The following is a 21,533-nucleotide window of genomic DNA, read 5'->3' as shown; positions in this document are numbered from 1 at the left end:
TGAAAAAATTCTAACAACAGAAATATGATTACTCCACTCCAAACCACCAAAATTGCAAAATTAGTATATCACCTGAATAGTTAATCCAAATACTAAACTAAAAATTGAACAATACTCTTCCTACCTGCATTTTGTTTTAGGAAAAGAAAAGTGCTACCTAACAGTAGTGTAAGCAAATCTGAAATTTTATTTATTAAAAAGGGACTTTCAAAATATGTTTATTTTAATCATAACTATTTCAATTAGCGTACAAAGTGTGCATTCAATTTAATTTATACATCACTTTTCTCAGCCATAATTTATTTTGCCCTACATAAATTCTCAGTCGTGACTTAAACAGAATCACAAGGTACAAAATATCAATGATACCTAAAGTGGTTTAGACAGCCCAAACTCCATATGCAAAAATTAGTGTAAATTTATAGCAGCCAAGCAAATACAAGATTTGGTCAACAAAATCAAATGAAAGCCTGGACTTTCTGATCTGCTAAAGCCACTGGGCAGATTCTGCCTCTTATATCGGGTGCTTCCCAACCTCTGGCATAAAGAGGGAGCATATCAGGGGAAGGCTGGAGTCACATCAGGAACAGGAGAGGATGTGGCAGAGCTGAGGTCCACTACACTCAATCCTCTGCTGGCAGTAAGGAATTTACATCAGCAGCAACAACAGCATCAATTAGAAGAGGACACCCCTCCTACTCTATATTATTGGGAAGCTCTGAATCATGGTGCTGCAACCCAGCTCCTTACAGCAAGCCCTCAGATACAGTGAAGAATCAGAGCCTTAATATTTAGTCTGTTGAACTGCGACAAATTCAAATGAGCTTTAAGTCAATTATTCTGTACTCCTAAATGAAAGTGTTATCTTCAGGAGTGGGGTGGAAAAAAAGATACAGAATATTTACCATTAAAAATAATAACCATAAAGGATGCTCTTTGGTTCTCTTTTATAACCAATATGAAAATGTTTCCCAAACTCATTAAGGCTGATCATTTACCATGCACTGGTGTGTGTTTCAAAGAACATATCAGCTATAAAAATAAAAACCCCACCAAACTGCCCTGGTGGATTCTGCTTTTCAGGGTAATGCAATGAAATAACCCCAGAACATGGATTTAAGAGGAATATTTGCCTGAGCAGTAACTCTCATTGTCCTAATTTGGCATAAAAGAAATACAATTATTTTAGTGGCCTTCAATTGCTTTCAACTAACTTAGACCATGGAACTGGTTCTTAGAGTGCATTTTTACAGTGTGTTTTTCATGAGACTTCAGTGCTGTCCAAGAGTCACCAGTGTGAGAACGAGCCATTAAATAAAGAGATGGAAATGTAGAAAAAAGGCTGGCTCTATATAATCAGCTATTCACTTGCTTTTACTAGTTACATGTTTTGCTACTACATGCTTTTATAAGGTGTCTATCACCACAAGTTGCTGAAGTTTCACTTAAAAGAGACAAGTTTAAAAGTGCACAAGTATGATTCTCATTTATGCCCAGTAAGAGCCTATTACGATTCTAATACAAAATTATTTGTAACAATACTGTTTTCTCAAGATTAAGAAGATAGAAGGTTACAAGAAGAGGAAACTGAGAAAAATCAGAAGACTGGGCAATGGTTTGAGTCTATAGTAAATTGCAAATTATTTTCAGAGACCTATATAGAATGAGATAGTAGTCACTGTTCAGATCCAAGTGAAGGGGCATCTACATAAAATACCCATGAAACTGGCACTCTAGTTGGCAGTCTCTGTAGTGAAACCAAGTAGATCAAAAATCTTATTTCTGGCTGTGGTCCCTTCTACAACAGGGATAACGGACATTGGCAGGATAGTGTATCTGTGGGGTGGATAAAGGATTTCAGATTTTCAGTGTAATCAAGCACATGTACTATAATTTGGTGTTTGAAGAGGGGGAAGGTTGTAAAAAGAGTGAAACAGGTAATTTTTATAATGAATTACTGTACTGTAGAAAGCAACACTAACAAATTTGCAGTAACAGCCATGTGGTATCTGTTTTTAAGAACTACATAAGCGTCATTCTCTTTAAGAAAAACGTTTCTTCCTGTCTCTACCATCCATGCCCTTGCACAAGTGAAGCTGGAATGTAGTCTCATAAACATGAAGTAGTACTTTAATGATGACCTTCCTCCAATTCGCACAACTCAGTCTCATTTATGTTTTGAAACAAGAAGCCCTCTGTACTATGGTTTCTACAGGGACATAGGGGATAGAAATGTAGTTATACCCAGAGCTCAATAAACTAGGGGGTGGGAGGAGAGGTGTGTGTGCGTGTGTGTGTCCCACTCCTGCTCCCACTGAAGTCAGCAGAAAACCAAAGTAAATACATAACATTAAAAAATTATCTCAGTTGCAATCATCTTAGGTGTTCTTTCTAACAGTAGGTAGAGCATTTCTTCAGGGAGGTAGGATTTTTAAGTTGACAATGCCCTTTTGCTAAACTAGGTAAGGAAATATTTTCTTTTTTAATAACATCTTTAATCTGAGAATCTTTTTTTGAAGAGACTACGCGCTCTCTGTAGTGCTGATTGCCTGTCTTGTTGTCAAGCAAATCTCTGCTTAAAGACTACCAGAGCGTGAATTCTGCAAATCCATAGAATTTACTCATGTTTGAAAGGTGGATGAGCTTCACAAAGAACCACACTCATGGAATGCTTCAAGTAAACCTAGCAATTATACTCCTTCGGGAATATGTTAATTTTTTTAAATCACACAAATTCAAAATGTGATTAGAGATTATATTTTACTGCTATATGTAGTACAAGTATGTAGATATTTCACTAATATTTTATTTGACCCAAAACAGAATGTAAAACATCACAACAGAGGCCATTAATGGGGAAAGGAGACATGCAATATAAGATTATATGACCCCAATGCTTTTTCTCCTTAATTATTTGATTTTTCTTTCCCTTCCTTGTCTCCAGATTTGGTTCATGAGTCTTTAGCTAAAACAAGGCTGCAGGTGGAATTTTGCAGCTTTCAGGGATTTGGAAAAGATTTACAAAATATATCTTCATAGACAACATTATTGATAAGTACACTGTAGACTTTTGAAGAGAACACACAGGTTTCATTTATACTACAGAAGTTGTACTTTCAGGATTTACACGTATCAGTCTTGAAGCATTTCTCAGCTCCTGTAGTTGTTTAGCTGGCTTTCCAACCCCTTCCTCAAACCTTTTCTCCACAACAGGAAGGACAGTTTCATAAAGAAAAGATGCATTCTGCCTGATGAATGCTTTCTTCTCAGGGTCCTGTTCACACCGTAAACTGTAATCGACATGCTGGACAGCCACAAGGATGATCTCCACTAGGCTTTCCAGTAGAACCATGTGCAGCTCTGGAAAATACAGCTTGAGTGCTTCCTCCAAGAAGGCCATAGTCTGCTTGGTAAAAGCCACCACAGTGTAGCTAAGGTTCACCCAGCAGTCATCACCAGTGTATTGGTCAAAACTGCTCATCCCACAGCTCCTCATCTCCTCTCTGAGTTTCCCCAGAGCCTCTGGGGTCATCAGGTTCATCCTTCTCCACATCTCTTCAGAGTTGCGATGCTTGGTGGCTTCAATGATGATATCCTTGTAGCTCTGCAAAGCTCCTTTGATATCCTTCACCAACAGGGCATGAATGATGAAAGTGAGGTCCAGCCCAATCTCGCTGAGCTGCTTGCAGTGCTCCTTCGCTACCTTCAATAATAAAATTTATTAATATTTATCTGGATATCTTATACCCTAAATGTTTTACAGACTAATTTAGTTAATCACCATGTTACCCTCAAAAGTAACAGCCCTATTTTATAGATATGAAAAATAAGGCAGAGATTAAATGTGTCTTAAAAAAAAAAAAAAAAAAGAAACTGATTTTATATATTTATGTTAGAAATGCAGATCTTTTCTGCCACAGAACACTATGGACAACTAGAGCAGTAATAGAATCATGTCATAAGAGCCGGAAAGCTAGGCAATTAAGTAATAATGGATTTTTAGTATTTTTTAAAAAACTTTTGTTAATCCATATTAAAATCCAATCCAATAAACTCTTTGGAGAAAGGCATATTCATATTTTAACAAATAAACCTTATCCCTTTAATTAAGATGTGAACGAGCTGACAACCACTGCAATCTCCAATCAGTCTTTGGGCAAAACATAGGAAAACCAAACTTGGTATTGCTGATATTCACAGGATAAAAGACAAGCAGGGAAAAAAAAAAAAAAAAACACACACAACAAAAAAGCCTTTCACACATCATAAAGAAGGACACCTTTCAGACCAAAGCCACAGAGTTAATCAGCAAGCGAACAAGGATTAGAAATCAGAAGTTACTGGTTTCTTCTAGGAATGGGGTCAATTCAGCAGACCATACTACCTTCCTTACACACTTACCTTCACACATTCAGCAGCAGTGGACAAGCTCTCTTTACTGTCGAATACTTGCTTGCTAAAAGCATCTACAAACATCCTCATAGCCGAGCGGGCCCACACAATGAAGGCAGAGTAGCAGCCACTGTTGCCAGCAAAGTCTGTCTCAAACTCCCTGGCAGTCTCTAGCAGGCTGGTAAAAAAGACATGGCAAAGCTTGTGGATGTATAGCAGAGTGGCACCCTCAATGCGCAGTTGACGGATGGCTGTGTGTACCGCAGCTGCCCTGTTCTTCAAGAAAAGCTCACATGCCTTGGTGGACTGGCCCAAGCGAATGAGCTGGGACACAGCCCGGCGAGTGGCCCTAGGACCACCTCGTAATGACCGATCTGGAGATAGCTCAAACACCAGCACGTCAGTGAGCTGCCTGACTCGCTCTTCTACCTTGGCTCGAAGATCCCTCACTGGCTGGCTCACGGCCTTGTATCCCAAATACTCATTCAACTTATCCAACAGGTCCACTGCCCCCTCAAAATCTCTCTGGGCAATGCAGACATCTAGGTCTTCAGGCAACTCCTGGATCCACTCCAGGGACAAATCTACTGTCTCTTCCTCAGGTGGGGGTTCCTTTTCATCTTCTTGGTCAAAGGGATTGGCGGTCTCAGGAGGTGGGGGAGCAGCCCGTGGCGGGGCCTCCTGCTCCAACCTCAGCTTCTCACTGAGGGCGCGGTTCCGCTTGGTCTCCTCCAGCACCTCCAGCCACTCCTTCTTGATCTTGGCATTCTCGGCCTGGAATATGCGGCTCTCGGGAAACATGAGCAGCTTGAACATGTCCTTCATGGGCGGATTGTCCTTGACATTGATCACAGCCAACCCTTCCAGGGGGTAGAGGGCATCGTAGCGGTAGGCGCCACGCCGGTTGGGCAGCCAGGTGGCCACCAGCAGGCAGTCGTTCATGAGGAAGGCGTGCACCCGCTGGATCTGCGCCATGTGGTCGGCGTCATACTCCACCAGGTCCCCGTTGTAGACGAGGTACTTGCCGGGGCTCTCGGGGAGCAGGTCCCGGCAGCCCTCCACCTTCTCCAGCAGGGTGGTGAGCGTACGCTGCCGCCCCTCCTCGCTGGCGGCGGCCTCCTTGGCCGAGAGGGGAAGGAAGGGGTTGCTGTGGGGGTCGGCGGCGGCGCGGCGGGCGCCCAGGGCGGGGTCGTCGCGGTCGGCCTGCAGCAGCAGGGCCTGGGTGACGGCCTCCATGATGCCCTTCTGCTCGGTGAGGATGTGGCTGAGCTGGTACATCTCGCTCTCCAGGTAGCTGATCTCGCGCGCCGTCTCGATGAACTGGCGGTAGTTCTGGTAGACGTTGCGCTTGAGGCTCTGCGCCGTCTCCTCGCTCAGCGCCTGGATGCGCTGCCGGTGCTCCTGCAGGTCCCGGTCCCCGTCCGACTGCTGCGACAGCTGCTTCACGTACTCGCCCGCCGCGAAGCCCCCCGACTCCAGCTGCCGCCGCAGCCGGCTCCCGCCCACCCCCTCACCCAACGGCAGCGCCATCGGTACAGCCGGCAGGGAGGCCGCAAGCCCCGACCGAGAGCGGAAGACAGCGACAGCAGATACGGCACTGGTGCTACTGCGCCTGCGCTGGGAAAGGGCGCATGCGCCAGGATTGCGCGCCAGCTACTGCGGCATATTGCGCATGCGCCTGGAGAGCGACACGCTTTGAATGGCGTAATATTCCTGCGTCAGAAGCTGTACTGCGCAAGCGCTGATTGAGGGGGCTGTAGAGTTGAGTGTGGGACGCTATGGGCGCACGCGCAAAAGGAAAGTGGTAGAATACGCATGTGCTGAGAAGTGGGCAACAGGCGGGTGCCCAGCTGTATTGCGCATGCGCCAGAATCCGAGTCAACGGTTGCCGGTTGGGAGCCAGAAGAGCTTGCACAGCGCACTTCCCGCTCGCGCTCCTTCGGCAGCGGCCGAGCCAGCGCGGCGGGGCTGTTCAGGGAGCCGCTCCCCGATGGACGGAGACTTCCTGCTGGCGCTGCGGTTACAGGCGCAGTGGGAGGAAGAGGAGAAAGCGGCGGCGGCCTGTAGCGAGTCCCCGCCCGGCTCCGCAGCGCCGCCGCTCTCCGTGGTGGACGAGGCCTGGGAGCTGCTGGACCCGAGCCCCGACGTACGCGGCCTCTTCGTGCAGTTCAACGAGACGCTGTTCTGGGGGAAGCTGGCGGCTGTGGCGGTGACGTGGAGCCCGCGCATGACGCTGTACGGTAACGGCTGCGGAGCGGGCCGGCGGCGGGGCTCGGGCGCTGCCGGGGGCGGAGGGAGCAGGAGCGAGCGGCTCCGGTGAAAGCGCGATCGCCGCTGCCGGCCTGTAGACGGGAGGGGGTCTCGGGGACCCTTGGATCGCAACCTGGGGAAGTGGTTCAGGCTGTCAGGCTATGGCTACACTTGCCCATGTAGCGCTGGGAGTTAAACCCGCCCTCGGAGAGCGCAGCGGGGAGAGCGCTGCTCTGTGTTTACACTGTCAGCTGCAAGCGCCGTGGCGGGGCCATAGTAGCAGCTCTTGTAAGGCCACAGAGCAGTGCATTGTGGTAGCTATCCCAGTGTGCAAGTGGCTGCAGCGTGCTTTTCAAATGGGGAAGGGGTGGTGGAGTGTGACAGGGAGTGTGTTGTGTGCATGTGGGAGGAGCGGCTGTGTTTTGGGGGCAGAGTGTGTCAGCATGCTGTCTTGTAAGTTCAGATAGCGGTAGGGGGAAACCCCGACATCACCCCCCTTGCCCCTCTCTCACAGGCTGCCAGGCCGGGGGGCAGCAGCATTCCACAGTAATGGTTGCTTTGTGTCCCAGAGTAGATAAGCAAGCTGGTTGTCAGAAACAGAGCTTTGAAAGGGGATATCCGCATGCCTGCAGCCCAGTTCAAAACAATGCCAGAGTGGCCACTTGACTTCAGGAGATTATGGGATGTTTCCGGAGGCCATTCACAGCGCAGTAATGCAACATGTCGTCCACATTGACACCTGGGTGTTTCAGCCAGGGTGCAGCAAGCTCTATGCTTCTTGTGGAGGTGGATTACCGGGGCGCTCCAGCCATGGGGTCCAGATGCTCAAAGTGCCTTGCCAGTGTTAGGGCGCCCAGGGCTGCTTTAATGCGCTCTAACTTGCAAGTATAGCCAAGCTCTCAGAAACTGATTTGCTCCTGGAGGGGGCAATGTGGGGAGAAACCCGCCACGCGTCTGCAAAGGCAGAGGGTGCCTCCTGGGCCTACAGGCAGGTCACTGAGCCAGCAGAGAGAGATGTGCAGAGGATGTGCCTGGGTCTTTCAGACAGACTTCTGTCAGCAGCGCCCCACAAGGTGGTGTATAATGATGAGGTGCAAGGTCAGGTGCTGGTGTCTCTCTAGCAGCTCACTTGGGATAGTTAATTCCTATTACCTCTGCTCAGGACGTGACCTGTTCAGTGACATCATGTGTCACACTCTACTGACTGGACACTTACAAACTGAAAATCCCTCCTTGGCTTCACACCAGAAACGTGTTTCCCACTAGAGTAGATAAACCTGGCGGGGCATCATAACAGGCTGTACAGTAAGTACTGTTAGTCTGTGTGTGGTAAACTCAAGATGTGTATGTCTGCATATTACACTTACTATAAGATGTAGCTCTTCTGTTTCAGAAAAGGGAAACTCAAGTGAAAGCAGTAGCAATACTGTATACTCATATGTTTTGGGACTATTTTAGAAGGAATTTTTTTGCCATTTCCTAGTTTGTACTGTAAAATTATTGATTAAATTCTGGATAATTCTTGCTTTTTGGACTTTAGCAATGTTGTGTTCTTTGGAGAGTTGTTAAAAATTCTTGGTTTACTTGGCAATGTTAAGAGGATCAGTATTTGTGTATTTAATTCTCAGTTCTGCTCCACCAGCTACAAAAACAAATAGAAGTCTACCTTCTGCTTATTTTTCTTTTTAAGATGTGCTGGAGTGTGCAGCTATGAAGGAAGAGGTGGGATGTGTTCCATCCGCCTCAGTGAGCCACTCTTAAAGCTAAGACCAAGAAAGGATCTTGTAGAGGTATTTTAAGACATTTCATCTATGTGTAAACATACTGTAAGTCTCCTGAAGTGTATCCTATCTTAAATTTTGCACTGGAATTCATAATGCACAATGTCATCTAGATTATAAAATAGTCTTTGCTTTGATAAGAAACTTGTATTAATTGCTTACTGGTGGTTGTCTACCATAATTTTGCATACTTAATCTCAGTCATAATTTTTCTGAACTGACACCCTTATGGGTAAGGCCCAAAGTCATCCACCCATCTTACTCCCAAAAATAGGAAAAATATTTTTGAGGGATTTAAAATATCCCCTTCCTTAATGTTAAAAATGTAAAGTTGGCTTCAGAATGCCAAATAAAATTATTTCAATTCAATCTCTTGGCTGAGCAGCCCAGTAACACACAAACTAGGATGAAGGATTTGATCATACATGTAAGTTTCATGCTGTTCCTCAATTCTTTGCCAGTTCTGTTGTAGTGAGCTGGTTGGAAATTAAAGTTGGACAAGATTCCTATTCTGAAGTGCTCAGAATCTGCATCCCACTGCTGGCTCACAAGCATCACTTTTCTCTTGGGGAAATAATTTTTTAAAAAATTCCTAATTCAGGGGAGATCAGATTTTGAATATGTCATTCTTCATAGTAATGTCCCTTTGAATGCCCTTTAGGACATATGGAGAGAATGTGTGGATTTTGCAGTTTGAGACAGGATGATTTTTTAGCAGAAAGTTGTTATTGTATTCTTATGACCTATACAAATTTTATTTCCGTGCATTTGCAATCTCAGTATCAAGATGCATAGAAAGTAGTAAAGCCAAAACGAGCTATTAGCTATATTTTAAAATAATATATCATATGTTTTTCAGAAAACATCTAGCAATTAAATGATTTTTGTTTCAGACACTCTTACATGAAATGATTCATGCCCTATTATTTGTCACTAACAATGACAAAGACCGTGAATCCCATGGGCCAGAGTTTTGCAAACACATGTGTCGTATCAATCGCTTGACTGGAGCCAATGTTACAGTAAGTCATTTTTACTTAACAAAATACAATCTAGAAAATTTAAACTATATTTTCTATTCAGGTACTATGTAACTGGATATTTCAAATACAGTATGATAAATATGTTGGCATTTATTGTTAGCCAGTCCATAGCTGGTATGAACAGCTTTTGGTAGAGAGAGCTGTGTACCAGCTGCACTAGTTATGGGGGGCTGGGGAGCAAGCAGGTTGAGGAGAGTGCAGTAAAACCTGTTTGGGAATATGTAAGTCTTTTTTTATTTTATTAAAAATTTATATATATATATATGGAGCCATTTTGGTTGAATATTTGTTTTTAAACTTTTAGTGTTGTTATGAACTCTTAAAGGAAAAAGACTTCAACTTCAGGATACAATTTGGGAACTAAAAATCCAGTTTGCTTTTAAGACTTAATAAAAGAGAGACTGTTGGGTTAACCAAAAATTTTTTATTTTAAAGCTCACATCTATGTTATTACTAATGCCTTTGATAAATATGTTAAGTTTTGAATAAAACTCCAATTTACATTTTATTATGGTGTTTCCGCCTCCATATTTTTTCTTTTTAGAAAATGAAAACCAAATCATCAGTTTCTTTTGTTCATAGTCAGAACTTGGTATTTTACTTCCTGGTTTTCACATATTCTTACTGTAGTGCACTGATTGGGAGCAAACAGCAGTTGCAGATAGGGCTTTTTAATGAATTCAAACAAAATATCCAGCAAAAATTTCTATTGGTCTTAAGTTTTATAAAAGCCTTGTTTTTACAGTATCTAAATTTTGGGCCAAATTTGACCCAACAGTTTTCCTTTAGCTGAATAATAATAATAATAATAATTAATAGATAACATTAAAATTCAAGAAGGTTCTTTACTCCAGTTACTAACTTAACGATGCAAGGAGGGGAGTTGATTTATTCCTCAGCCTAGGTGCAGAATAAAGCTTCATGAAAGGGAAACAAGCATTGATCCATCATTGCTTAATATCTCTTAATGCACAGAGTGCTAGTTAATATTTAATGGTTATTAGTATGCAAGACTGTGTTCATATATCAGGCTTTTTTATTTTTGGAGGGAGGGAAAAATTATACTTATTTGAAAGTGGTTTCTATCCATACATATGCTCTCTGCTAGCAGGTAAATCATGTGCTATTTTCCTCCTGGCTCTCTGAGGATTTTCCCCATGAGTATCAGTAGTAAGTAGTTAAAGAATGCTAGCACATCTCAAACACGTAGAGTTGAATGATTAATATGAAATAGAAATGACACTTGTGTTTTTGTTTTACGCTTAGATTTATCACGACTTTCATGATGAGGTGGATTCATATCGCCAACATTGGTGGCGATGTAATGGCCCATGTCAGAGTAGAAAACCTTATTATGGATATGTGAAACGTGCAATGAATAGGGCACCCTCTGCACGAGACTTCTGGTGGTCTGACCATCAACAGACCTGTGGAGGCACATTCTCAAAAGTAAAGGAGCCAGAGAACTATTCTAAAAAAGGCAAGGAGAAAACCCAGCTAGCCAAGCTTTCAAATGCTGAGCCATCTGATACCAAAGGTATGTGTCTCTGTTTTCACTTTTCTTCCCTTCAGACCCACTCCTGCCCTATACAGTACTCCAACAAATGCAAATAGGTCAAATACTGGAGAAATTGAGTATTAAGATTTTCTGTAATGTTGGATTTGGTTCACATGTTTTTTTAATGCTGGTGTTCCATTAAAGTTATAGCATAGCTAAAGGTCTGTGCAGCACTATGTGGTCATCAATATTTTTGCTCTAAAAATATGAAGGACCAAATAAATAACTCAGATTTCTGGATTTACCTGTGATCTGTCTTACTATTAGCGAATCATAATTAAAATCACAGCACCTGGCCATTCAAAGGGACGCAGCTTATGAAAATATCATTCCATCAGTATTAACTTTCATCCCAGAATTTTAAGCAGAAAATTTGTTATGCAGCCATGGCCCTGTTGTATTTCAGGGCCACAGAACTTGTAGCAGAATCTTCACCCTGCACAGCAAAATCAAAGGCTTAGGTTCTACAATGCTATTAGAAGTTTCTTGTCCTTATCATTGTGAGGAGAGCCTGCTAAGCCATGTTATCTTTCTGAATCTGTAACCAGCCAGAATTAATATGAATTAACCACCTTATTTATCACAGGGGGTTGCTAATTCCTGAAAATGAGTGTAAAATTTCAGTATTCACTATTTCACAGGTGATGACTTTAGCTGAAACCTTTAGCTAATATGATTAACCCACAATCCCCACATCTCTCCCACCTGCCAAGTGGTACAACTGTCCTCTATCCAGCTTCCAAAATCAACATTTTCTCCCCAGCCCCACACTTGACAACTATTGATGCATTACTTCATTATCAATATGAAAATATACAATATATTAGATTGAAATATGGTGACAGCATAAAATTGAATATAAAAAACAGGAAGGGTACTGTATTGATCATATATATTTCCTGCTTATATTAATTAAAAAGCTCCTTTTTATTTAAATCAAGCTGCTGCAAAAGTTTGTCTGCCACACGAGTGTGTCAGAATTTGGGGGATCTTACCACAGAACTTAGCTCCAGCCTGCTGTGAAATAACAGGCTAGTATTCAAGTCCTATTTTAACTTCTTAAAAGTTTAAACAGCAAGTTGTTTAGTTAACAGACTTGATACTGAGCAAATGTAGTAGATTAGAACAAAGTTACTAATTAATCCTCTTTTGCAGGAAGGATACATGGAGGTGATATACGAAGCCTAATTCCTTTTAGTGGAAAAGGATATCAGCTTGGAGGAGCAGGCCTTTGGTCCTCCGAGAGACACAAAAGTTCCAACAACAGTATTAAGGGCAGAGAAATACCCAGTCCACAACGTTATTCAGCAGCTGGAACTGCAAGATCAGTTCCTAAAAATGAACTAAAATTTGAACCAAACATATTCAGTACCAGCATTTCCCATCCAGTTTTTACTGATAGCTCCAAGCATAAAAACAGCTTTGCTTTGAACCACAAGTTTCCTAAAATATCTGTTGCTAATACAAAAGCTTACAGGAATGTTGATGGGTCGCCTGTTAAAATTCCTCCTGTTAATGGAGGAAATTTGAACCAAAGTCCTACAAACGCTAAGTCGGTTTTTCCATCTTTTAATGAGACACCAAAACAAACTTCCTTTGGACAAGCTGAGACAACTCTAAGATCCTGGGTTTCATCCCAGGGAAATAGCAGCTTTGAAAGTGATGGTATACCACAGAAACGGCCAAAAATGGAAGACAAATCTGCCTTTGTAAACTACTTTATAAAGAGAGAGAGTACTGATAGCACTTTTAGAACTAGCACTCCTCTAAAAAGCAATGCTGAACCAACAGTGTTCTCTGAAAGTTGTAGTTCTGCTGTTAGTCCGGATAAAAAAGTTAGTTGTCCTGTTTGCCAGACCGAGGTTTTAGAAACCAAAATAAATGAACATCTAGACTCTTGTCTTGCATAACCTTTGAAATGCAATCGCACAATTAAGTGCTAAGAATTGTTTGAAATCTTCAAATTACAGTGCTCAGGGTTTATCCAATTATGATTGTTGTCATGTGCCTGTACACTGGCCTGTATTGTCCAAGCTGGAAACTTTCCTATATGTGTAAAGTGGAGTCTGAATTTCAGCATGAAGGGAGGGCAATTCTGATTTTTTGGAGTTACATGTTAGGATCTGATTTATATACTCTCACGGTGCTTGTGTCCCAAAGAGCCTAAGGCTATATGTACACTACCAAGCCTACATCAGCAAATATATATGCCAGCACAGGTGACAGAAGGAGGAATTCTGTTGGTGTGGGAAAAGCGCCTCCCTGAACGATTTTAGCTGTGCCAACAGAAACCCTATTCTGTCCATATAGCTGTGGTCTATGTCGGTGGTGTAGTTGGAATAAGTGTGTCGCTATGAGAGACGGTTTTTCTACACCCCGACCAACATAGCTATGTCGGTATAAAGTCAGAAGTGTAGACCAGGCCAGATACACTCCTGATTTTAGTAAATGCAATTGTGGTTGGGTTGCATTTTTACTGCAGAACCTAAGTATGTCTCCTCCCATGGTAATACTTACTAGATTCTGAAATCTTAGATGAGTTCTAAAAGCAGCTTAACATTTTTAACCATGTTTTGTCTTTTTGTACTTCTCCTTGGTCCCCAAAATGTTCTTTAACTTACCGCTGGCCACCTTTAAATTTAACTTCTAAACTGTCCCCTTCCACATACACTGATACCAACTTATCAGTTTACCACAATGAAAATGTGTTAAATGGTGGGCATTTTTTATATTATTATAACACCAAATATTGTGTTTTGGCCACAGCTACCAACTCTCCAGAGATCAGTTTCACCCAAAACTTTTTAAAGGGCAGGTAGGAATGAGGATGGAATTAGATTCAAATTATCGCTATGTCCACATTGCCAGCGAGGAGTGTGATTTCCCCTGCTCATGTACACATACTTGCTCTAGCTCTCTTCAATACATACCCACTAGTTTCAGGTGGGTAGGTACTCAGCTCAGCCATATCTCTGCTGCTGCTACCTGTGTTACTGCAGCTCCATTGCTATTTATATTTGCACTAGTTGGATGAGAGTGTAAGTACGTATACACAACCAGGGGAATCACACCTCTCGCTGGCAGTGTAGACATAGTTTAAGTCTTCATCAAAAATGGGGAGCAGCTTAGAAGTTTAAAAAAAAATACAAGAAGTCTATTTTAGTATAATCTTGAGTAAGTGAAAGCATGGGTAGAAAATTAGTGATATGGGAGGGATTCTAGATACTTAATACTGCTTGGTGCATTTGATGAAGCATTAGGCTGTAGACTTAAGGACCTATTAGAGATACATATTGGGTTTTGAAGCATTGGTTGTTAAGAGGGACAGGAATGGGAGCTGAAGAATTTAAACATCCTTATAGTGTTACGGCATAAGATTATTAATTTTTGTTTGGCCACTTTGGCTTGTTTTTAATGTGCATTGTTGGCATGCAGGCAGTAACAGCTAATTCATGGTCCAACAATTTCCACTTTTTTCCTTCTCTCCCTCGCACTGGCCTTGCTGCTTATATTGACACTTCAGTGGCTTTCACTCTTTAACTCCAGAAACGCATACTACGCATTCTTGTATATTTGAACCCTAAAGGCTAAAACCACCACGAGTAAAAATAGGGGTGAGTAAAAGTAGCAAAACTAGAAGACATTGTCATATCACTAGTCCTGCCACAGAATTCTAACTGAAGACCTGAATTTAAATGAAGATTTCCAATTGAATTCACATTCCAGAAAGGCATCAAATTGCAATCAGTGGCAGAGCTTTGCTTCGCTTCCTTACCAGCCTAATTAATAGTTCAGTCAGTATATGCTAATAGCATTGTATTACATGTTATGAATACCAAGTAAGATGTATAAAGCCTACTGAAATGTCTACAGTTCTGTTGGTGCACTAAAGGTATTTAACTGACTGGTTTGTAGGTGACTAGAGCAATACTTTCACAGTTTAAACTAGCTTTCCAGACAAACATATTATACACTAGGTTGATTTTTGTACTGCTGGTAGGTATATAGGGTGACTATGATGCAGACAAAAGTGTAAATACAGGTTGTCTTGTTATAAATGTAACGTGGTTTACAGTTAACTTCCTCTGAAATGAGGAATAAACAGATCAGACAGTTATGGAATTTGACCAGTGCTAACTAATATCAGGTTTCAAAGTATAGGGAAAAAAATCCCTAAGAATGCATAGAACGTACATGTTTTTTTGTAGAAACTGCATTTTAAAATACTGACATTACAAAAATGTTTTAATAACCTTAACAAAAATGTCTTGCATATTCTGAATAAATCATGATGTTGAACCTTGGGTGGTTAAGTCTGGTTTTCACATGGCTGTCAATGACCATCTTTTTTTGCTCTTTAGACACAATTGTACAATAGTCACTTTTAACAGTTTACTCCAACATCTGCACAACCTTCCCTTCTTAACTACCCCACAAACCCAAACCTTGCTATGGAATGATATTTACTCCTGGGGGGATTCTGTGCCACTGCACATGTACGCAGAGTTCATGTCCCCTGCAGCTTTCTTTGCTTCCCTGCAGAAAAATGATTTCTGAAGGCAAAGCAAAGGGAAGCCATAAGAGCGCTCATGCACCCCTCCATGGGTGTGTCAATTTGGGCATCCGGAGTAGCCGAGGGAGATGTAAATCACTGCCAGAGAAGTGGTGGTAGAGGAGGGGGAGTGGGAATATGCGAGCGAGCGACTCTGTCACTCGCTATTACAATGGTCCTGGTGTGGAGGGGCCAGGCTTCAGGGTGTTTCTGAGGAGGTAGGTGTAGGCTGGCCCTGGCCCCCTCAGGCAGAGCAGAATGTTAACACTGCCTACTTAGTGAATTGTTCCCATTGTTAGTGAATTCCCCCAGGAGTATAAAACAGGTGTAAAAGTTTTAAGGCTCCCTTACAGTGCCAGAGTGGTTCAAATGGCCAATTTGAAACTGACAAGAAAGCCGGGCAGCTACAGCCCAGCTTCCCCCGCTCTCTTGGAGAGCTGGGTGTCTGGACCCCATTCCTGAGGGGGAAAGGGGAGCCGAGAAGCCCTAGGCGGCCCACCAGGAGCCTGTGAGGTATCCAAGCTCCTGGCAGGAAGCTGCCAGCAGAGCTCTCAACACTGCCCCTCTTAGGTTGGTGAAAGCACTCCTGGTGAGGATGTGCACCGCTGACCTAAGGAAGGTATTGTGGACATGAGCACCACAGTAATTACTGTGGTGGCTCTAAGTTGACCTAATGTAGGTCCACTTCTCTTTGTAGTGTAGACATAATCTTAGTGATTAGAACTGGTCTAAATTTTTTGACTGAAAAATCTTCCTATTAAATGTTCTCCATGAACTGTTTACTACTGATTTTTCTGGAGATGGTCAGTAGGCAATATAAATTGTGAGTTTGATTCCACAGCTCTCACTTGGTCTTCAGTTGTCTATGATTTAATATTGAGCATATGGCTGCACATATTTGTTGACTAATAACTAGAAATAGTGTCAAACCTAGATACATTACTATTAGACAAAGGGATTTTGTCTCCAATGCGCCCCACTCCCATTCTCCAGCCATCTCAGCAGTTCACCTGAATCCCTGCCTGAGTCATTTCTTCTTCCAAAAGGATGCCAGTCATCTGCTGCAGGCACCATGAACTCTTGAACATGGCCCAGAATCCTCTGATGCTGCAAAGTAGATTATAGGCAGCCCTTAATCCTAGCTGCTTTTCTGTCATTTTCTCATTGCACTGGCTTCCCATTTGTTTTTGGGTGCAATTCCAAGTTTTATTTCTGATCTACAGTGCAAAGCATTACATGGTTTAGGACTTGGTCTCTTTTTCCCTGTGCACCATCAGAGAACAGCAAAGATCATGTGGAGGCACTTTTGTTAATAGCTTAACTTTATTGGCCCCTGAGTGGTACAGCCATCTTCTTGGTCAAGCACATGCTTGATTTAAACTCATCAATACATTATTTATGATTGGTAGGGAGTACAGGGAAGGGGGCTGTTATTCCAAAATATATCAGCTGGCGGGTCCACAGTGGGTCATCTTCAGTTAGGGAAGTGCATGAGTGTAGGGTGCTCTGACTGGGCTCCTTCCCCCACCCCTCCCTGTTTCATGTGTAGGGATTGGCATTGGACAGGAGTCAGGACTCTTTCATACCAAGGGAATTCTCAGCCAGGAAGGAGCTGTGTGTTTTCTGGCTCTTTTTCCTGTGCCAGAGTGGCACAATGGGGCTAGATTACAGCTCAGGATCTAGTTTACATATTGTGCTTTTTTTTCTGTATTGTCGTTTAAATAAATTACCAGAATAATTGAAATTGGTGTGATTGTATTGTTATTTTGACAAATAAAATATGCAGAATTTTAAAATACTTTGTGCAGATTTTTTTTTTTTGGGTACAGAATTCCCCCAGGTTAAACAATGTAGAGATGGTTAAAAACAGGCTGCACTGTCTTCCCTGGTCTCCATCTTTTACTTAACATAGAGTTATAGGGGGTATTTTGGATGTTTTGCCATTAATAGTGAGTTTAAAATGATTACACAACTACTGATCTTAGGACTTGATGTGACCTGTTCTTTATCATCAGTTTTGTTTAGATGGACATATATGTATTTTAGTTGTACAAATGCCTCCACAAAACTTAATATATAGTGAAAGAAAGCAAGTTTCCTGACTTACAGGACATTATCAACTTGAAATCCTAGTCGGTTAAAAAAAATAATTTAATAGTAGTTTCAAGTATGCACCTATACACTTCAAGTTCTGTCCTAACAATTACACAATCTTCCCCCTCACAATTTTTTCTCACCTAGTACAGCATAAAAGACCTACAGAAACAGGAGAAAGTGAAACTGCATTTGCCATCATTTTTTTGTATAGTGTCAAAGTAAACAAATTGAACACAGATTTTTTTTCTAAGCTGCTAAGTAATTTTAGGTGTTACCTATACTGTTGTCAGTAACAACAAATTTAACAAATGTTATTTTATGTACTACTGGTGTTCTTTCTTTACGGAATCAAAAAACTACCACATCAGTTATTTGGGGGATGTTTATAGGATAGTGAGTTTTTCTAAATTCTATCTTTGACAGTGTGAAAGCATTGTGAACAATCTTTTGGATTGGCCTGTCACACCTTCCAAAAAAAAAAAAATCAAATCAAAACTGGATTGCCTAAATAATTTGGCAATCATGGACAGCATTTTGAAAAAAAATCTGGCTTTCTGCCCATGCAAATCTATATGATTAAGTATAATGGTATAGTTGCCAGGCATTTCTTGTGCAACAGTTATATAAGAGTTTCAAAGCTCTTTAAGCTGCAGACTCTGTAGTTATTTTATACTGGACGGTATTAGCATGTCTCTAAGCTCCCATTTTAGTGTGTTGCTGTGGGTGCTTCTTGTAGAAAGGTAAGTTTTGCAGGTCTATCAGTGATTCAACTTTATGTATGAAGAATATAGTACCTCCTATGATGCTAGGTGATTAAAGATGACCATTTATATTACCACTGTTATACAATTACTATCAATCTTATACAAAGTGTATCATGTAAGGTGTCAATGGAAACGTTACAATCTAGCAAGTATGATTATCCTGGTTAAATCCCGTATCCTCTTTGTATCTGAAGTTATGAATATTGGCTATGTACTTGTATCAGAAACCTGTGTTGTATCCCTGGATTTACTTCAGGGCTAGACAGCTATGTATTGATGGCCCATCAAGGACACTCAGCTCTCACAATGGGCCAGTGAAGAAATTCATCCCACCCAGTAGCTCTTCCTGAGGATACCTGAGACAGTAAGAATCATCCCCTGTGATTCAGCAAAACATGCAAGGGCATGTGACATGCTCCCAAGACCCTGGACTCCATCTTGGGCCAGTAACTTTCCACGTACAGAGGCTGTGGGCTTTGTTTTGGACAGTAAACGTCCATGCACGCGGCCACAGGATATAAAAGCACACCTGAGACATCTCCATGTTGCCTCTTTCCTGCTCTGGTTCTCTGGACTGTGGCTTTACAACTAAAAGGAGCATTTTGAACTATGTATTGAGGAGCTTCCATTCTTTTGGAAGTTACCAGAGAGATTTTACAAGCCAACAGTCAGTCACTGCTACAAACCTGATATAAGGACTTTGCAATCTGTATGTATATGATCTATTAACCATTTATAATGCTTTTCTTTTCTTGTATGATTAAAACTTTAGTTTGACAGCACTGTGCATGCCTGCAACCCCGGCCGGAGCGCAGCCCGATTCCTGGGCTCTTTAAAGCTGGCCCTGGTCAGGGGACAGGGAGGGGGGGTTGGATGGGTCGGGAGTTTTGGGGGGCAGGCTGCCAGGGGGGCAAGGGTGTGGAGAGGGGTTGCGACAGTCATGGACAGGGAGTGGGGGGGTTAGATGGGTCTGGAGGGGCTGTCAGGGGGCCAGGGGTGTGGAGAGGGGTTGGGACAGTCAGGGACAGGGAGCAGGGGGGGTTAGATGGGTCTGGGGTTTTGGGAGGGCTGTCAGGGGGCAGGGGTGTGGAGAGTGGTCGAGGCAGGCAGGTAGCAGAGGTGGTTGGATGGGTCAGGAGTTCTGGTGGTCCTGTCGGGGGCAGGGAGCAGTTAGATAGGGCATGGGAGTCACTGGGGGTCTGTCTGGGGGCAGGGGTGTGAATATGGGGTGGGAGTGTGGATAAGGGTCGGGGCAGTCAGGGGACAGGTAGGGTCGTAGGGCATTTTCAGGAGGGGGCAGTCAGGGGACAAGAAGCAGGAGGGCTTAGATAAGCGGTAGGGTCCTAGGGGGCAGTTAGTGGCAGGGGTCCCAGGAGGGGGCAGTCAGGGGACAAGGAGCGGGGGGTTGGGGGTTCTGAGGGGGGCAATCAGGGGGTGGGAAGTGGGAGGGAGTGGATGGGGGTGGAGCAGCAGCAGGGCTAGAGCGGGGCTCCTCCCCCCCACCCCCCAGTGTCCTCTTTTTTGCTTGTAGAAATATGGTAACCCTACTGCAGCTGGTCACAACAATGGAGAGGATTGGCCACTTGACAAGGTGATTAGTACAGCGCTGCAAGCGTTTACACTCACACCCGTGAGTCATAGCCACTCCGCTGTACATCTACACTTACCGGAGGGTCTGGTGGCAGGCAATCGATGTTCTGGGATCGATCCCGGAAGTGCTCACCGTCGACGCCGGTACTCCAGCTTGGCGAGAGGAGTACGCGGCATCGACGGGGGAGCCTCCCTGCCGCGTCTGGACCCGCGGTAAGTTCGGACTAAGGTACTTCGAATTCTGCTACGTTATTAACGTAGCTGAATTTGTGTACCTTAGTCCGAAGTGGGGGCTTAGTGGAGACCAGGCCTTATGCTTCTCGGGGAGGTGGAGTACCTGCAGCAGTGTACCCAGGGAGATACAGCGCTGTAAGGGCCCTGCCAGTGTGGACAGGGAGAGAGTTACAGTGCTGGGGGAGGCTTTACAGCGCTGTAACTCGCAAGTGTAGCCAAGGCCTCAGACTAATATGGTTGTTGGATATAGGGTTACCATACGTCCTGTTTTTCCCCGGACATGTCCGGCTTTTTGGTAATCAAACCCCCTTCCGGGGGGAATTGCCAAAAAGCCGAACATGTCCGGGAAAAATACTGGCCGGGCACTTCCCCTCCCGGGCTCCAGCTGCTCAGCTCCTCCCCTGACTCTTCGGCTCTGTTTCAAAGAGCCGAGTGCTCCGGCTTTGGGCAGCCCCCTTGCCTCCAGACCCCGAGCCGCCGGCCGGGCACTTCCCCTCCTGGGTTCCAGCTGCTTTGCTCCGGCGGTGCAGGGTCCGGAGGCAGGGGGGCTGCCTGAAGCTGGTAGCGCTCGGGCAGCTCGGCTCTTAAACAGAGCCGAAGAGTCAGGGGAAGAGCACAGCAGCCGCGGGAGGGGAAGTGCCCGGCCGGGGGCGCAGGGTCCGGAGGCATGGGGGCTGCCCGAAGCCCGAGCGCTACCGGCTTCACGGTTTCCTGGGCAGCCTCCAGACCCTGCGCCCCCGGCTGGGCGCTTCCCCTCCCGGGCTCCAGCTGCGCTGGGGAAGCGCAGGCCGGGGACGCAGGGTCTGGAGGCTGCCCGGCAAACCATGAAGCCGGTAGCGCTCAGGCAGCCCTTTTCGCATGGCTGGGAGGGAGGAGGGGGAGTTAGGGCGGGGACTTTGGGGAAGGGGCGGGGAATGGGCGGAGTTGGGGGCAGGGAAGGGGCCCGTGGAGTGTCCTTTTTTAAAAATTTTTAAAGATGGTAACCCTCTTGGATAGCACAACAAGGGATGTAGTATAAGGCCTTGGCTACACTTGGGAATTCACAGCGCTGCCCCCTCTCCGAGGGGAGTAGCTTGCAGCACTGTGAGTGAGCGTGCAGCGCTGATTACACTGGCGCTTTACAGTACTGCACTCACTGCGCTCGGGCGGGGGGGGCGTTTTCACACCCCTGAGCGCAGCAAGTTGCAGCGCTGTACAGCACCAGTGTAGCCAAGGCCTAAGAGCCTGGAGAGGTAGACTGCTGGATAGACAGTCCAAGGGATAACGCTTCAA

At 44.1% G+C, this 21,533-nt stretch overlaps 2 protein-coding genes across 3 annotated transcripts; one reads left to right on the top strand and one right to left on the bottom strand.

Moving 5' to 3' along the window:
• Positions 1 to 202: 202 nt before the first annotated feature.
• EXOC8 (exocyst complex component 8) lies at positions 203 to 6,021 on the bottom strand. The gene is made up of 2 exons (XM_034765118.1): positions 4,402 to 6,021; positions 203 to 3,703 (listed from the first exon to the last, which is right to left on the bottom strand). The coding sequence occupies exons 1-2, from the start codon at positions 5,920 to 5,922 to the stop codon at positions 3,095 to 3,097; spliced, it is 2,130 nt and encodes a 709-aa protein (XP_034621009.1). The 5' UTR covers positions 5,923 to 6,021; the 3' UTR covers positions 203 to 3,094.
• A 96-nt stretch (positions 6,022 to 6,117) lies between these two features.
• Positions 6,118 to 17,374, top strand: SPRTN (SprT-like N-terminal domain). Of its 2 annotated transcripts, none has more exons than XM_034765119.1 (5): positions 6,118 to 6,627; positions 8,333 to 8,432; positions 9,317 to 9,445; positions 10,733 to 11,003; positions 12,180 to 17,374. In XM_034765119.1, the coding sequence occupies exons 1-5, from the start codon at positions 6,254 to 6,256 to the stop codon at positions 12,932 to 12,934; spliced, it is 1,629 nt and encodes a 542-aa protein (XP_034621010.1). In that variant the 5' UTR covers positions 6,118 to 6,253; the 3' UTR covers positions 12,935 to 17,374. The 2 variants fall into 2 exon arrangements, with proteins under 2 accessions (XP_034621010.1, XP_034621011.1); XM_034765120.1 differs by lacking the exon at positions 12,180 to 17,374 and adding an exon at positions 11,966 to 12,150.
• The last annotated feature ends 4,159 nt before the right edge of the window (positions 17,375 to 21,533 follow it).

This window comes from Trachemys scripta, chromosome 3 (assembly GCF_013100865.1).
Source record: "Trachemys scripta elegans isolate TJP31775 chromosome 3, CAS_Tse_1.0, whole genome shotgun sequence".
NCBI lineage: Eukaryota > Metazoa > Chordata > Testudines > Emydidae > Trachemys > Trachemys scripta.
Note: the sequence above shows the minus strand (reverse complement) of the source record. Positions and strands in the feature narration are given on the sequence as shown.